Source organism: Onychostruthus taczanowskii, unplaced genomic scaffold (assembly GCF_017590055.1).
Source record: "Onychostruthus taczanowskii isolate IOZ18803 unplaced genomic scaffold, ASM1759005v1 scaffold101, whole genome shotgun sequence".
Taxonomy (NCBI): Eukaryota; Metazoa; Chordata; class Aves; order Passeriformes; family Passeridae; genus Onychostruthus; species Onychostruthus taczanowskii.
The window spans coordinates 641581-659414 of record NW_024496638.1 but is presented as its reverse complement, the minus strand read 5'-3'; the positions used below and the strand labels follow the sequence as shown (position 1 = coordinate 659414).

At 43.2% G+C, this 17834-nt stretch overlaps 1 protein-coding gene across 1 annotated transcript in view; it reads right to left on the bottom strand.

The window, feature by feature from the left end:
* The window catches only part of ABTB2 (ankyrin repeat and BTB domain containing 2), a 111625-nt gene extending 94839 nt beyond the window's left edge, over positions 1-16786 (bottom strand). Inside the window, exon 1 of the mRNA XM_041412778.1 lies at positions 15692-16786. Within this exon, the coding sequence (XP_041268712.1) occupies positions 15692-16553 (862 nt within the window). The 5' untranslated portion in view covers positions 16554-16786. The remainder of the gene's footprint in view (positions 1-15691) is intronic.
* Between the last annotated feature and the right edge of the window lie 1048 nt (positions 16787-17834).

Below are 17834 nucleotides of genomic sequence, written 5' to 3'. Positions count from 1 at the left end.
GGGGGATAGGAAAGGAAAGGAGAAAGAAAAGCACTGAAACCTGAGACCAGATCTCAGGCAGAAGCAGATGCACAGCCAGACTTCAAACCCTTGGTTTTGGAGGTGTCTGGACAGTGAAAACACTGATATTCTCACTGCAATAGCTGTAACTCAGGCGAGTTTGCAAAACAACCCATAATATTCAACTGCCACACAGAAGACTTTAAGGATTTTTGTTGGTTTGATTTTGGTGGGTTTTTTCTGGGGAGTTTTTGGGTAGTTTGGAGATGCAGTGGCTTTTTCGGTTTTGTTTAATTTTGGGGTTTTTAAACATCAGAAATAGTTTTGACTGCACCAATGAGTACAGAGGAACTCAAGAACCCCTGCTTGTGGCAGCAAGCATCCCAGTCATGAAATGAAGTCACTTCTCTATGGAAACTCCAAAGGGCTCTGAGTTTCATGCTCTGACAGAATGAAAATTGTACATTCCACCTCAAAAAAGTCACAGCCTCAACCACATAATTCAGCAGCACTTTCCAACCTGAAAGGTCTCCTGCACTCAAGGTGAGGCAGAGATGAGAGCAAACTACACAATACAATATACTGATAATGATCAGAGAAGAGCGGCTGATCCTGGGGTCCAGCTTGCTCAATCACTCCACCAGCAGCCTCAGCAGGTTTGTGGGGAACACAATTTTAGGCTCCCCACTTCAAGTGGGATGTGGATAAACTGCAGAGACCAGATGGTCTCTGCCTGCAAATTGTGAGGGTGCAGAGCTGGGCTTGTAGAGTCTGTCTTTGAGGACACTAAAGGCCAATTTAAAAAGCACCTACAACTATCTGAAGGGTGGCTACAAAATGTATGGAGTCAAATTCTTCTCAGAAGCAGCACATGATGGGCACTGGCACAGACAGTGACTTAAGAGCCTCATGCTGGACATCAGGAGAAACTTCTTCACTAAAGAAGAGAGCAGGTTGCTCATCGAGGCCGTGGGATCTCCCACAGGGGTGTTTCCAAGATTGAGAGATGCAAGGCCATGACTAGTTCTGGCAGGAGTCCAATCAGAAGTGGAAATGGACTGAACAACCTCCAGGAGCAAATCCTAACCAGCATTTCAATGATTCTAAGGTGCACTGCAGCTGAAATTTCCAGCTTGCCAAGTATTGATTTCTATTCCTCCTCCACCCTTTCTCAGCTTTAATTCATCAGCTCACAATACTTTCACAATGAATGAATCAAAAATACTTGAAAAATTCCCCAAAAAACACATATAAGCCCCAAAACACATGGAACTGCTAGTCCATGCAACTTCCCTGATGCAGAATGTAACAGAGTACATATCCATGACATTATTGGGAAAAAAAAACCTATGAGATGTTTCTATTTGAAACACCTCACTCCGTTATTAGATACTGCTTTTGTCTTAGCTTGTCTCTTGTCCTTAGCTAAGAAAAAGAGAGGGGCAAAGGAAGCACACAATTCCCCACCAATAAAAATAAACCTAATATTCATTCAACATTTTGAGCAGACCCAAACACTTCAGCAATACTTAAACCCTTCAACACCACTGCCTGAATGCTGTTACCAAAGAGTGGCTGATGACTTGCATTAGGAAGTCGAGGCCAAAGAATAATGTATCCCAAAGAAGCCAATTGGAAAAAAAAAATAATAATCAGTGAACAGCTGTGTGATTGCTGCACAACAGTTGTGGGAAAAGCAGTGCAGCAAGGTCAGGTTCTGATCCATTACATCACTGGGAATCAAGACAGGCTCTGTTGCAGAAGGAAGCCATTAAGGATGTGAAATAAGCACTAGAGATGTGAAATAAGCGGAGTCCAGTCCACAATCTGCAGGACAGGCAGCAGAACACACTCATTAGCATAGGCACATGAATGCCATTATTCAAACAAAATTAATACTACTCTGCTCTCAGCCCCAGCTACTCACTGTGCCAAGCCATGCGTATTTTAAGAGGAGGCACAACTCAGACCCCAAGAGATCTCATTCTGGTTCACCTCATGCTTTACTAACCCTTCTATCCAATTAAGGCTGCCAGTTTTATGAACTCCTATATATTAACGACCACACAAACCTGACTGTGCCCTACCAATAAAATGAAAATGCTGCTTGAGTACCCTCCTTAAAGGCTGAATAGAGGCTTGGTCCCATGCTTATGATCCCATTTTGGCTTGCAGGAACAGACAATTGTATTATTAGACAATTAAAGAGCAGGTTTCTGACCAAATCTACTGATCCCTTCCTCTGTCTCAAAACTAATCTAGGTTTTAATGGTTGATCAATTTATTCCAACTCCTCAAAGAAACCCAACTCTGTAACAAGTTAACGTGATAATAATGTAGTAAGCTCTTCTCATACCATTAGGACTACACAGGGGATATATAAGAAAGACATCCCCAAGGAACTTGGGGTTTTAACTACAGAATAAGTCCTGCTGTAAAATAAGCACTGGGATTTTTGAGGGGAGAGGAAATGTAGAAGCTGGTTAATGCACTGAAAGACTTTTAGGAAAGTGAAGGGTTTTGTGTTAGCAAAACTGAACAAAGGGAAGAAGCTACTATCCCAGGACAAAAATTTACACAAGAGGAGAGTTCAGAGCACTTCTTGTGCAGGTATTTATACAGCCACCTCCCACTCCTAAAATGAGTAAAAGGAGAGCCAGTACTTCAACAGGAATCTGTTTTGGTTTTACTCCCTATTATAACTATTTGATGCTCTTAACCTATAGATCTGAATATACAACATATGTCTTAGGATCCCTGGGATTTCAAAATGTACAAGAGATGCAGTAAGTTTTTTTTAATAATAAATGAAGGTCGAGGTAAGTGATTAATGAGTCCTTTAATGTGTTATGCTGATTTTGTTCCAAAATAAGCAGCTGCTTTATATGACCTGCCTCATTTCAACAGCAAATCACAAAAAAAGTAGAAGAAATCACTCCCACACGAGTCTCCTAAAGCTCGTGCTGTTCATCACAGAACAAGCCCAGAGAATAACCTGCTGTCCCTGAACAACAGAGAAGTGTCCTCAGATGAACTGTCCACACAACAAATACTACACATTCTTCCAGCTATTCCCTGAGCAAACTCCTCGGTAACAGCTGAGAACAAAAAGCAAGGTTAGGAGAGCAGCTGATTATTAATGCAGATCCATATTCAGATCCAGAAGTCAAATTAGAATGTGTCTATCAAGGCCTAATTAAGATGAATCAAATACAACTTCTCTGTCTCTTCTAGAAATCACTCTGGGTGACAAAGTCAGCTGAAGCCAGCCCATGCAAGCTCCATGAATATTTTAAAACAAGAAATATTGTCTCTCCCCACCACAACTGGCTCGAGGGACCTGACAACAAAAGATCTCGTACCTCTAAGCAAAATACAGATTGAAAATACGAGTGACAGTAGCTTCTCACCATTGTGGAGCATCAGAAAGGGCTGTAGCCCACAACAGATTGTTCCAATCAGCCTTACTCAACCACTCGAGCACTCCTTTGTTATGCACTCTCATCAGAGAAATACTTGGCAGTGTTCACATGTAAATCACCAGCAGCTTTTTGGATCACTTCTTTTAATGTAGAATCAGCTCAAACTTTTCAGAATTGGGATGCTTCCCTAGAATGCTCTTTCAGGAATACAATGCGCTGCTGAGGGCTCAGGCAGATGGCTTGGCTGAGACAGGCTGCCATTTGAGCACTGTCTCCCGTCAGATTTAAATAAAATCAAAAAGAAAAAGCAGCAAATCTTTCTGACATTATATTGCACATAAAAAGGCAGCAGTTACTGGAAGATCCAGGATCATGAAATAAACTGCCTCAGTTGCTGATCCCAGGCCCAGGGTTAAACCCTACCAAAGGTTTTTATTTCTAATGAGATTAATTGGTAGCTCCAGTCTCATTCTTGACAGATGCATTACCAGTGCATTCAGCAATATTTGGCAGTGTAACACACAGGCCTCACCTTACTGCTGTTCACAGTTCCATTCTTCCAGGCAGCTGGAGAGGCACTACATACACAAGCCAAATTGGAAAATGCCCGGCGAACAAACCACCCTCTTACATGGCTCCTTCAGTCAGAATTAAAAACCACACATGGGCCTTGGAAAGTTTTAAAGCGGGTTTTGACCACAGGAAGTTTGCTGAGCTCCTGTTCTGTCTGTCCAGAATGCCTCCCAAGCACGATGCTCAGTGTGGATTTGCTGTAAATTTTAGTCAAGGGGCATCTCCTTTACTAAAATGAAATTAGGATCTGCTGGAGAAATTATCCTCTCCCCCATCTGTCAAGGCAGCATAAGCTGACCAGTCCTACACTACACTTCAGACACACTGGAAGCTCTGCAGACTGTGCAGTTCATTACACACAGATTATTGTGCTTATCTCTCATAGGCAGATGATAAAACTGTTTGCTCTCCAAAGCAAATCACTCCAGTATTGCCTGTTTTAGCCTATAGCTCAAGGAAAATGCATTAATAACTCTGACCCCATGATCTACCCAGGGCTAGAAAGCGACCCAGCTCCACTAACGCAACACCTTCTGCATCCCTGTCACTTGATGGGCCATACACACACAGCCTCCCATAGCAACACTCTATAGTGCACAGAACCCTTGATCCTCAAAAACAGAACTAAACCCCCAAAATGAGTCCCTGGGAAGGGGAGGCAGAGGCTGCTCTTCTGCCTGATGTGTCCCAAGCTCCGTGTGGTTACTCCTTTTTCCTCTGCTTTCAGCCCAGCACAACCAATTAAGTGAGGGCTGAATCAGGCCCCTCATATATAAACGGCTCATTTGAAGTTATGCACGTTACTTTACCTGGAAAAAATTCAAGCTTTTAAAAAAATGAGCACATAAAACATACCAGGACATTTAGAGCGCGCGGGCACACACAAGGCAGCCTTGCTTCTCCCTGCCTGGTGAGCAGAACAGATAGCCTGTTCTCTGAAACTCCCTTTTAACTGCAAACCTTATACAGGCTGTGTGTGTTTTGGAGCCTTTCCCATCCTACCATGATTTCCTGTCTGAGTCTGCAGCCCATGGCAACAGCAGAAAATTGGAGTGCGGGCTTTGCAGATGGTGCAAGGCCAAATGCCCTGTGCCAGCTCGGTATCTTCTGCCATAACTTAAGAATTATCTAAGTCTTGGCTGTGTGGCAAGGGTTACCTGCATGCTAATAAATTATATTCATTTTCATTTATAAGTTGTGCTTGCCTTAGGGGAGCTCTGGCCTTCTGCAGTGAACGTGAAAAACCACAATCACACAGCCTTGCATATACATCATCACACTATAACAGGAGAATTTTGAATATTCTGAACTGCTGTGGAGGTACAAGAGAAGTCAGAGTTTTATCACTCAATTCCAGCAGGTCACAGGTCACCTCAACTGTTTGGAAACAAAGCAAGGCAACCCCCTCCCCAACTTTATGAATGTGCAGCACATACATCATCCCACAAAATAACCTATGGTGAAAGCTGCATTTCTGCATGTCTGCTACAAAAACATGAGCCACAGAATTACACACACAGGGAAGAAGTGACAGAAGTAATTCCAAGGTTGCTTTTCATGGAGAAATATTGAGCATGAATCTTCCTTGAGTGGCTTTAATAAGAGACTCTGCATCTGGCATTGACCTTAGAGAACAGAGCTGGAGGATGGACACACTTTTCCAAATATTAACAAAATAATTAGATTAACAAAAGCACACCAGTCACCCACATTGCACTCACCAGCACAACTACAAAACTACCTCAGGGCACAGATGTTTTAAATCCCCCAATCCATGTTTTCCATGGAAGAAATGGTCACCAAAACCAAAGCTTCTCCCACTTCAAGGTGTAAATCCCTTAAGTTTATTACAAAGCACTAAAACAAAACCACCTCAGACAAACATGTGGCCTCAATACAAGCAATTTTCAAACCCAGGCAACAGCTTCAGAAAGGATCCAGTCTTTTCTGCTAAGCAAAAATTGATCAAATATGTATTAAATCAAGCAGAAATTATTCCTTAGGCTGCAGCAAGGTTAAACTTCCAGGCAAGCAGCACTTTGTGCCTGGACTCTGAGCTTCTTTCAGCAGCAGGTCATTGACAGCAACTCTGACCCATCTCCTGATCTTACTTCAGGTTTGAACACAACTGATATCCATTCAAGCCCAAGTTTCAACATATGCTGACAAAGAATAGCAGAAATTTTCATAACACTTCCCAGGGGTGGGGGGTTGGGGGAAGCTTTAAAAGTCTTTATATATTGACAATAGAATGAGATCATTTATTAAAAACAACAATGAAGATTATGAATTGGTTACTACCATTATAGTTTCTCACCTTCTTCCCTCCCCTCTAAGTTCAACTGTCCCTACAGTGCAAATATCCACAGACACATTATAAAACTCATATAACAGCTTAAAAGTACCATAAACCACACTAAAATAGTAATAAAACTGTATCAATGCAGCTCAGAAGAAATTTTTATGATCTCTAGACTAAACAAAGTCGCCAGTGCAAGCTGAGCACAGAACAGGGTGGGGGGCTGGAATGAAGATAACATTCAACCAAAGAGGAGAAATTCAATGTGCAATTCAAGAGAACTTATATCCACCCCCATAGAGGAAATACGTTTCATTATATGTTATCTCTCATATTATTACAACAAACACCCATCCCTAAGGTTTTGGTTAGGCTTGTGGTGTTATCTCAGGAAATTGCACAAAAACTGGGAAAAGAAATAAAAAGGAACCTCACAACTACTTGTAAGAGGAATCAAAGATAAAGATGAGTGAACTGCCTAAAAGCAGCTCAAAACCCTGGGTTTTGCTTTCACCTGATGTGAGTCAGTGGTGCCTGGAGTACTGAGTCCTCATTTAAATAAAATAAACAAGAAACTGACTTCTACTAAATTCTAGTAAAACATCAAAAACCCAAATACTCTGAAGAATAAATATGAGGCAAAACTGGCTCAATTCCCTACTTTAACTGTGCCAATATTCAACTCTTGTCCTTCAGCTCCAATAGTAGTGTGCTTGATTCACAAACAATAAAATGTAAATATTAGAAGAAAATCTATTTGCTGTCGTCTTGGAATTAATCAGGAAAAAATCCAGAGCTATATAGGATCAAAAAATAATAGATAATTATGCCTCTGCATCCTTATCTTTTTAATGTATAAGTCCCAGCATAAACAGAGTTATATTTTTTTCTTTATTCTCCAGGTCCCAGGCAACAGACTCCAGATTGGGATAGAAATTAAAGTGGCAGAAGTATCCAGCATGGACTGTGATGTTATAAACACTGAAGAATGGAACAAGCAGATTATGTCTTCTGTAGTGTTCCTTTCCTCTCATCCCCAAAATATCATAAACAACTTTTACTTTGATCTTGCACAGCCCCACAGCAAATTTATCAGTTGTTATAAATCTAGATCCACAAACTGAAAAGCTGCTCTGAAATGTTTATTTGGCTTCAGTTCTTTGTCTCTACCCCAGGATTCTACCACAAACACTCTTCATCATCTCAAGCATTTTAGTGTCACTACACAAAAACCACAGGAATTGTTTAAGTACATTTCCCCTTTTTTTTTTTTTTTTTTGGTTTTTTGCTTATGTCGAGGCTTTTTAGTTTTTGGACAGGGAGAGCCAAATGATGGCGGTCTCTTCCACCAGGCAGCAGCTGACAGAACAAGAGGACACAGTCTCAAACTACATCAGGGAAGGTATAGGCTGGATATTAGGAAAAAATTTTTCACCAAAAGAATAATAAAGTACTGGAATGCTCTTCCCAGAGAGGTGGTAGAATCACCATCTCTAGATGTGTTTAAAAAGACTGGACATGGCACTTGGTGCTATAGTCTAGTTGTGGTGTTAGGGCATAGGTTGGACTCGATCTTAGAGGTCTCTTCCAACCTCATTATTCTGTGATTCTGTGACAGATTGCTCTGGCATTTTGCTCAATTCAGACTTGAAGCAGGTCAAGTACAACATGATGTGAACATCAAACAGGTTTTAAGAAAAAGATGGCCCAGGTGTAATAATTAAAGAACCAGAACAAGACTGACAAGTGCTCAGGTGTACAACTGACCTCTGAATGTCTGGGTCAAAGCCACACCAAGAGCACCAAACCATCCCTGAGATCCAATTTAATGATGCTCCCATGTTGCAGCCCAGCACCTCAGGCTCTGCTGAGGGGCAATTTCAGAGAAATGCTTCACATAAAATCACAGCAAAGACCAATCCAAACCACTGCCCCACTGAGGAGCTCCTCAAACAGCACCAGCCCGACCAGGAACCACAGCATGAAGGAACAGGTTTTGAGCAGATGAGGAGGAGGAAGTTTACAGTTCTAAGGGGCTTTCACGTGCAAGTGCCACATAACAAGTAGGTTTTAGAAGACAAGGATTTTATAGCTCAGAATTCCATTTCACTTCAATCCTTAGCGTCCCCTCCTGAAGAGCGCAGCAGTCACATCATCCCCTTTCCTCAGAAGTTACTTCCACACTATTAATTCCATCCCACATGTCCCAAGTCACCGAAGTGCAGCCCCACCCTGGCACGCTGCAGGCAGACATCTGAATTAGGGGTTGACAAAACCACCTCTGCCTTGCCAAGCTCACCAGGTCACCTGCTGTATCCCAACCCTTCCCAAGGACCAGGCTGAGCTCACAGATCCTGCCTGGCTTGTGACCCAAGGCCAAAGGCAAGTCTGGATGTGTTGGGAGTGAAAGGAACAAACCTTTCCTCTTTCTATTGTTGCTTTCTTGGGACAAGTCCTGTGATGCAAACAAGGCAACTCCACTTCAAAGGCTCTCCTCACTCATGTGGTTGAAAGGTGATCCTTCAGGTCCCTTCCAACCTGGTATTCCACAACAAATCCACAACTTGGAACCCTTAAATTGACTCATGCTCTCAATAAGGTCCACCAGTTTTATATATATATATATTTGTTTTTTGTTTTTTAAATGCAGCTGTTCTTCTGTATGGAAAAGAATCAAGAGTTCTGTTGAAGCACTTTGGCCCCACTTTGTAAATGAAGAAAGCATGAAGCCACCACTGTCCTGGATGTACTGGTGCCTCAGGCTTGTTTGGATTTACTGGAATGTCATGTTGGGCACTTAGGTTCAAAATACCACGTAAATCAATCCAAGTAAGAGTAGCACCAGAAATTCACTTGGTTTTATCCTTTTGTTCATCAGCCTGAATTCTCATAGTTCAACATGAGCAAATGGACATTTCCTCCTGCTGTCTACTGGTGGGGCAAAAACATCAGGGAGAGAGGTTTTCCTTAAGGTCCAGCTTGCAAAATCCTGAGCCTCCAACAACGGGAAATGTTTATAAATAAGGCCCACATACACTGACTTGTAAAGCTCAGCCCTGACCAAATGCAAAGTGAGAGTTCAAATATAAATGGAGAATTATTTTCATTTTGCTTCCAAACATTAAGAATTAAGACAGCTGAGAGATTAACTGGGCACTGCAGAGTATCCAGTGGGTTTACTGTGTTTACAAGCCTCTGTTTCTCTTCTGTTTAATTCTGCTGGCACAACTGACAAATTGCTCAAGAAAAAGTGAAATGTAAAATGCATCAGCCTTTAAGAAAGGACAACAAGCTAATTTAGTCAAGATCACAGGATTAATACCACTTTTGGCTTAATCAATTTTCTTGCATTGCTGTAAAATGATTTTTTTAACAAATTACTTCTACTTCAGCACCAAGATTTTGGGTCTAAGCTCCCAAGCGCAAGCAGGCACTTTGGAGCTTCGGATCTCTCTGCAGTTAATTAAGTGTTTGAGTCCTCACCCATCCTCCTCTGCAACTTGGAACTGTTTATTGTAAATAAATGTTTCCAGTACTTTTACTTATGTTTCCTGCAGCACAGGACTTCATAAACTGAAACATTTTCTTTGAGTTGTTGCAGACCCATCTATTACAGAGCAAGCTGGGGAAAGGGACAGAAAAACCAAATAGATGAAGAAAGCTCTAAATGGACCATTAACTGGAGTAATTGAATCACATGAAGTATATCAGCAGAAACAAATTATTACAACATGAAAACACTGCAATAACATTACTACCCAAAAAAGATTTTTCAGTGTAAAAAGATGTTTCATCTCAACTCCATTATCAGAAAAAAATGTATTCAAAATTCACCACTACCCTTTGTTACTACTGCAGTTAGTTTTGGAATAACTCCAAATTAGGGTGGATTAAGATGTCAAAACAGCCAAAATATATATATATATATATATGACATCCTTGCTCTGGATGAGTGCTGATCTCAAGGAAGAGGAGGATATCCATCATCCTATAGATCAGTTATGGAAGTTGATTGACAATCAGCAACCCTCCCTTGATCAGGTGAGTTGCTATTTCACATCACATAAGAAATTAGATGGGGTACATGAGAAAAAAAACCCCACCCTGGTGTCACAGTTCAGCAAAATCAGCTGCAAGATCTCTACTTTAATTCCAGTTATTCCAGGATCAGAAGACATGTATATCAAACACACTGCATTATTACTAATAATATGAATATTTAGAACTCATTCCTCTTTCTGCTGACACATACACAAAAAATAACATGTAACAGCAGCCCAGATACTGCACACGTGTTAGCTACTAATCTTTGAGCTAAACCAGCTTTATTTTTCACCTGGAAAATCAATTAATCAATGAACCAAACACCAGAACTCTGTTGTCACTTAGGGATAAAATTCTGCCTTGACCCAAACAATATTTGCTCATTTCAAACTTTAGCAGTAACAAGAGATTTCAGCCTTGACAAACGAGGTCACAGAGTTTTCTCCACAAGAGAAACAACCCCTCTGTTTCACAGGGTTAAATTGCCACCAACACTGATTCCACTAAAAATCTAAACATCAGCAGCATTTGCTGCTGGTAGTTACAGACAGAGGGATTTCAGCACTTGCTCTTTAACCAGTTTTACTGAAAGGACACAAATTTTCTTGCCATGAGGCAATATCAGCAATGTGAACGATTCATTTAAAACAGAATCATTACATCATTAATTTTCCTTTACTATAACTAAATATATATATAGACACAGTAAAGTGGAAAAAAAAAAATAGGCAGGTCAGCCTTACTTGCTCTGTACTTTAACATAAGATGCACAATTAAAAACACAAACATCTGCAGATATGCACCTGGTGGTTTGTTTTTCGTAGGAGAGGAGAGCATGTGTGTACAAGCATTAATATTTAGGCTTAAAGAATTTGTCCCTGTGGGTTTGTGGAGAGAAATCCAAGCTCTTGGCTGTGTAGGAGTAGAAGCACACAAGGTGGGCTGGGGGTCCAGAGGTGAATGAAGCCAAAGTTGGAATAGGATCATAGCTACAACCAGCTCATCCAACATGGAAATGTGTACATAAGTTACCAAATTCCTGCCCAGGAATCACCAAAATTGCTTCAAACTCTTGCTTCAGACAAAGTAACACAGAAGACAGAGTTACTTCATTATTTTTTTCTGAAACAATTTACAAGTCACCTTGTAAATTGTACCTGCTGTACCACCATATGAATCCTTTATTTCCCCTCAAATTCATTTATTGATTGCATTTGCAGCTCTTTTCCCCAAAATGCTCCCCCCTTCCACCATGCAGTGCTTTCCTGAAGACTTGTGGAGCTGATAGCTTATTAAAATTGATGAGGCTCTTGATGAGCACACCAGTTTGTTCAGCTCAGATAACAAAAGGATATTCTGCTTATTGAAATGTCATTATTTTTCCCCCATGCTGCATTTCAATACAGTACCATGACTATGCAGAAATAAAAAAGTTACTTCAGACCATGTGACAGGTAAGAAAAAGAATTTTCATACAGTGTAGCTCTAAAAAATCCTCTGTTAAAATTTGCTATAATTTTTAACTTGTAGTAGTGCAGTGAGAAATAGAAAAGAACATAGGGTTAGTGACAGTAAATGCTAAGCCCATGTTTGATAAGGTTTGTCAGTATTTAGTATTAGAGAGAAGAAAATTCATGCCTTGTTCAATTTTTTAGATTCCAAACCACTCCCTCACACTGTGAGGAAAGGTTACACATTTTCCCCCTCAACCCTTCCTAAGAAAAATATCTCAAAACACAAGTGTAATTACTTCAGACCCTATTTTTCTTCATCCTCAGGTGAGCAAACCACAAGACTCTTTTGTGGATTAGTTTGTCCAGGGAGAACTTCAAGTGTTTGGGCTAAGAGGTACATGAAGAAACAGCATTATCAGGTTAAATTCCAACCCTTCCCCCTCTCTTTTTTTTTTTTTCCTTTGGCAAAACATCTGTCAACACTTCTATCTCCAGAGCACCAGGATGTGCTGATGCATTAAACAGCACAGCAGGTGGACTGGCAGACACAGGAGTGCCTGACCATAACCAGAGAGTTCACTACAGCCCGAGTGCTGTAATTAACAGGGCAATGATATCCAAATGTATTTGCAGCGCTGACAGCTCAGAGTCTAAAGAACCACGCACCAAACACAGGCTGATCAAGTAAACGAATCACATTCCCAAGGTAAGTTCAGATTTCCACTTCTCTCTCCAGCATTTTAAACTAATAGACCCTAATATTCCTAATTAGCACGTCTCAAAATCCCTGTGAGACCACTGGGTGCATTCTCTACCACTCCATATATAGATCTCCATGTAAAAAAACTTGAAAATAAAACATGTATTCCAATTTACACTCGCTTTACCTTTCATTAGCAACATTGTTCAGTAGCTGCTTATCTTTCTGCTGCTTTTGTTTCATTTTCTTTCCAGCATTGCATCATTTTGCAATGCCCCACCTGAACTGTGCCTAAGAAGACCTTACCCTTGGAGGCACGAACACACCCAGAGCCTGGCAGAACTCAGGGCCACAGGCTCAGGTCATTCCTCCTCCTTCCAAGGCAGAGCCACCAAGTCCCAGGCACAGAGTCAGAACTCGCACTGAGGGCAGAGAACAGCTCACAGAAGCAGCAAAAAAGTTGATTAAAGAACGGCTTCACAGAAAGGGCAAATAAACAAGCAAGCCACAGATTATTATTTATTTAAAAATAATATTAAAATTCCCCCTTAAGCATTTACAGTTTTAAACTTTACCCTTCACACAGCAGGTGTTGATTAAAACACATTTGTTGTAATACACAATATTGCTCTTTCAGCCTCCAAAGAGTCAAGTGACTGGACTGTGGTCTTTGATGGGAGATTAGTCACTGAAGAAATACAGGTCTAAACCTCAGTCTCATGAGAATTTAGGAAGATTTATGTATTTACTTACTGTTTCTTTGACTCAAAAGCAGCAGGCTGTCCTGATCTAATAATGAAAATGGTATTCAATAGATCATAATGCCAGAAATGTCCATTATGATAATCCCGTGCAATCTTCTGCATAGGACAGCGCCATGGATTTCATCCAGGGATTACAATGCTTGACTGGAGCTAGAACTGAACCTCTAAGTGCTTTTTATCTCTGCCATCAAACTCAAGGCTATAAAACAAAACCCAACACACACACCCCCCAAGTTTGCAATTTACGAGTACTCCACTAAATGCTTTTACTAGAAAAGAAACAAAAGTGACAGTAAAGCAAGTTTCCCTGTTCCTTAAACAGGAATAAATCCAGTTATTTCACTGCCAGATCTACTTCAGATTTAAATTAATGTAAAAGACAAGATCATTTGAAAGCACTGTGCAGAATGATGTGAATACTACTCATTTACAATTCCTACAGGGAGAAGAATAGAGAAGTTATTTCAAGCTTTTTTGCATCCATATAAAACCATTTGTGGCCTTCCAACTGCAAGAAAAGCCATTTAGAGGATTCACTGACTTGTGTCAGGTAAAACACTAGTGACAGACTGTCACAGGAAATCACAGGATGCCTTCATGTGCGGTTTTATTCAATTTCCAGACTTAAAAAATGCATTCAGTTATTGACAGGATTGATCTGAAAGGCAGGAACAACAAAAGAGGCAACAGAAGCCAATCCTTCTGTGGCCACAGACTGCTTGGCTTTCCACTGTGTGGGAGCGTTATCATAACTGACCATTTGGTGCTCTGAATATTTATAAGCATTTCCCTGCACACTCACCCTTCTTCCCATTCAACACCAGCATCCATTCACTCACTGCAGTTTTTCCAGGGAAATTTCTCTTAAGAAAGAGATTAAAGGAAAAAAAAAAAAGCTGAGTGAGGGTCCAGCTCTTCACTTTACACACAGAACCTGTGTGGCAGAAGCACTGAGCAGAGAAGAGCTGAAATGTACATTTCAGTTCACAGAACCAAAATATTTTACTCCAGGTTCCCTAAATAAGGAACAAGGGAGGGGAAACAAGTCCTTTTCTCGGAGCTGGTGGCAAACAAACACTCCCATGAAGAAGGAAGAATGACAAGTGTTTTGGCAGACACATCCTCATACCTCTCTAATCACCCAAACTCTTTTAGTTAGAAGTGTAAATGTCTGTGTTTGACCTTGAAACTTAAGAGTTCTGTCTTGAAGCAGAGCCAACAGAACATCCAAAAGGCTCTTCACATTTATTTCACAAGTGTTTAGCAATGCTGACCCAACGGGGACAACTCCCTGCAGTCACCTACTCGTGATGTGAACAACAGAATTGCCTGGGTACGGAAAAACTGCAGGAAATCAATGCACCCAGGAGGAGAAGGTGAGTCAGCCCATCTCTGACAATTTCAAAGCGTTTTCCCCCCCTCAAATTAAAACAGCTCCTTTACTTCTCTCGCTATGAGATTCCTTTTTGAAAAGCCCCTTGGTTTTATAGAGTTAAATCACAAACGTGTTAAGCATGGAATAGTCGACCGTAACAGAGGCCAGCAAAAGTCATGAAACCGTGGGTGGTACACAAAATACTTTTCTAAACTGGACGTTTCCCTGAATTTTCCATGGGAAAATATGGTATTCCTCAGTGTGACAATGCAAAATAAACAGTGCAGCTCCTTAACACAACTGTGACGGCTTAAGCCTTCCAAACTGCTCCTCGCTCCCGTAAGAAGATGCCAACATTCCTCTATCTGCTTAAGTGTTCGGAAACTTTGCTTTCCAAACAAATGGCAGCGGTAAGTACCTTAGCACTGTGTTATTCTCATCACTGAGACACCGTCCTACGCTCACACACGCGCTCTTGTTTATGGCAGGAAAGGACACCACGGGTTTCTGCTGAGTTACAAGGAATTCCAAAGTGTACAAGTTCAAAGTTTTTGCTCATAAAGTGAATTTTACTACCGCAAAGGAAAAAAAAAAAATTAATGTTGTTTTCCCTCTCCAGGCTGTACGTGGTAATAGCATCTTTAAGGTGAAACTATAAGATACGTGCTGCAAGATAAATTTCGTTTAAAAGAGATATAGTGGTATTTTCTGGGCAGCAGCTTGTAAAGCACATTTCATCTTAAGAGTTACCGAGAACATATCTGCACGCCAGTTAGAGGGAAAACGCTCCAAACAGCAGCTGGTGGAAAGTCAGATGTTTGTTAGGACAACAGGGCTTGGTTTCCCACAGCCTTTTATAACCTGGTACATCTTAAGAACAGAGCAGGATCATTCTTGCCTGGCAGGACCGTCATGCCTGCTTTACGCACACACAAACCACGACCAAGATGCAATCCAGATGCAAAGAAAACCCAGAAAAACCCCAAGCCCACAGAGAGCGAGGACTTTACAGTAAAGCTTGCTGGTATGAAGACAACAGACCGTAAAAGCCGAACCTTACCATTAGCGTTTTTCCCACAGATGAGGTGCTCGTAAGGTTGCAACACTCCCCAAAGTTCCGCATCGTTGTTGATAACCATCTCCAGGATTTCAGCCGAGATCTCCCCTCCACCATCGGGGCTCTGACTCGCCAAAACCCTAGCCTTAATCTCTTCCACCAGGTTCTCCATGCATGCGGTTAGGGAGATGGCCGCGTACTCGTGGATCCTCACCGAGATCCTCGTGTCCACCATCCACCTGAAAAACCTGCCCACCGAGAAGGTGAGGCCGCAGCGGGCGGATTTGCCTTTCCTCAGCCCGTCGCCGGCGCTCATGCTGTACAGGGAGAGCGCCTTGACGGTGGCCAGCACGCAGCTCTCGGCCAGGGCCCAGCTCTGGATGAGTTTGATGGCGCTCTGCACCTCGAAGCGGGTGCACTTGGAGTGCATGACGCTGAGGCGCTGAGCCTCCCGCGACACCCTGATCAGGGCGCGCCGCAGCAGCTGCGAGAGCCGCCTGACAGCCTCCTGCGAAAAGCTCCTGCCCTGGCCCTCTCCCTTCCCTTTGCGCAGGATTCTGCCGATGTCTTCATCAGTCCAAGGGTACTCCTCGAGATCCGGCAGCTTAGGGCACTTGGAGAAGATATCTGCGACCTCGGGGTCTTCCGGCAGCACGGTGTTCACGGTGTCCCAGCTGTTATTCCTACTGTTCATGGAGCCCGAGTAGTACCACCAGTTGCCTCTGTGCTGAGAAGAGGTGAAGGCTTGCGAGTTGGACTTGGAAGAAGAGAGACTAAGGGACCTGCAGGAATCCCCTGCCCCATAACCAGAGTCCAAAGTTAAATCCTCCAGGGTCTTCAGAGTCGAGCTGTATATCCCAGCCATAGGAAAGACGGCTTAAGCCAAGCGGCACGACAAGCGCGAAAGGTGAGGCTGGGGCAGATCCCTAGCGAGCCCCGAGCGGCGCGGGAGGATTGGCAGAGCAGCGGGCAGGAGCCCTCCCCGAGGGCCCGGCTACCTCCATCCCGGCGGGAGGCTGCGCTCAGCCATGTCCCGCTCGGGCCGGGCGCGGCGGAGGGCGCGGAGGCTGCGGCGGCTCTGCCGGGACGGGCGCTCGGCGGCGGCTCCGGCGCAACTTCCCCGCCGCGGCTCCGCCGCGCGCCCCGCACCGCCGCATGCAAATGAGGAGCGAGGCCAGCACCAATCGGCGGCCGCAGGGGAACGGCCCGGCCAATCACACAAGAGAGGGGCGGGGCGGGAGGCGGGGCGAGGGAGGGCGCGGTGAGCGGCCCGTGCGGCGCGGCGGGCGGGGGTCGGCGCTCGGCCCGGGAATGGCGCGGGCGGTCCCGGGGCCCGGAGCCCCCGACGGGAGCCTTTGAGGCACGGCGGGTCCCCCCAAAGCGGGACCGGGCCGGAGCCGCACGGGGCGGAGGAGCCCAGCGCCGCCCCGTCCCGCCGGGGTGCGCGGCACGAGCGCGCCCCCGCGCGGCCGCAGCCGCGGGTCTCGCTGTGCTTCGGGCTCGGGTCCTCAAATCCCTGGAATTTCACTTAAAAACGCGCTTTGCGCATCCTCCTACAAGACGCAGCCCCAAAAGATCCCAAACCCGCTGTGATTTACGGCCCCCGATCCAGGCAAAAGCGATAAAGCAAGAGAGAATGCGTGTCCTTGACATTGCTGCCGCTGTGACCAAGTGTGTAAAAACCCAAAAACACAGCTCAAAGGATGACATTTTTATCTGTTCATGCACATGGATTTTCAAGTTTGCTCTCTATTCCTGTCATAGATTTGCTGTTTGTACGATATATGTGAAAGGATATGAGCAAAAGCCTAAAGAGAGTACATTCAAAACTTCTCACAAAGGACATTTTCACTTCAAAAAGTACTGTCAAGGCAGATCTTACACAGTCCTTAACTAAAGACTCAAAAAAAAAAAAATATACATCTTTTCCACAGTAATGTTCCTTACAAGATACAGCTTCCAGCTATGATCGGCTTCAATTCCTGGATTTCCAGAGTTAAGTACAAAATGACCAATTGTCTTCGCACCACGAGGACAAACTTTTCAGCAGGGCCTGTGGCAATAGGACAAGGGGGATGTTTCTGAACTGACAGAGATGGTTTAGATGATACAGAAAAGAGATTTCCTGCTTCTAAATGACAGTGCC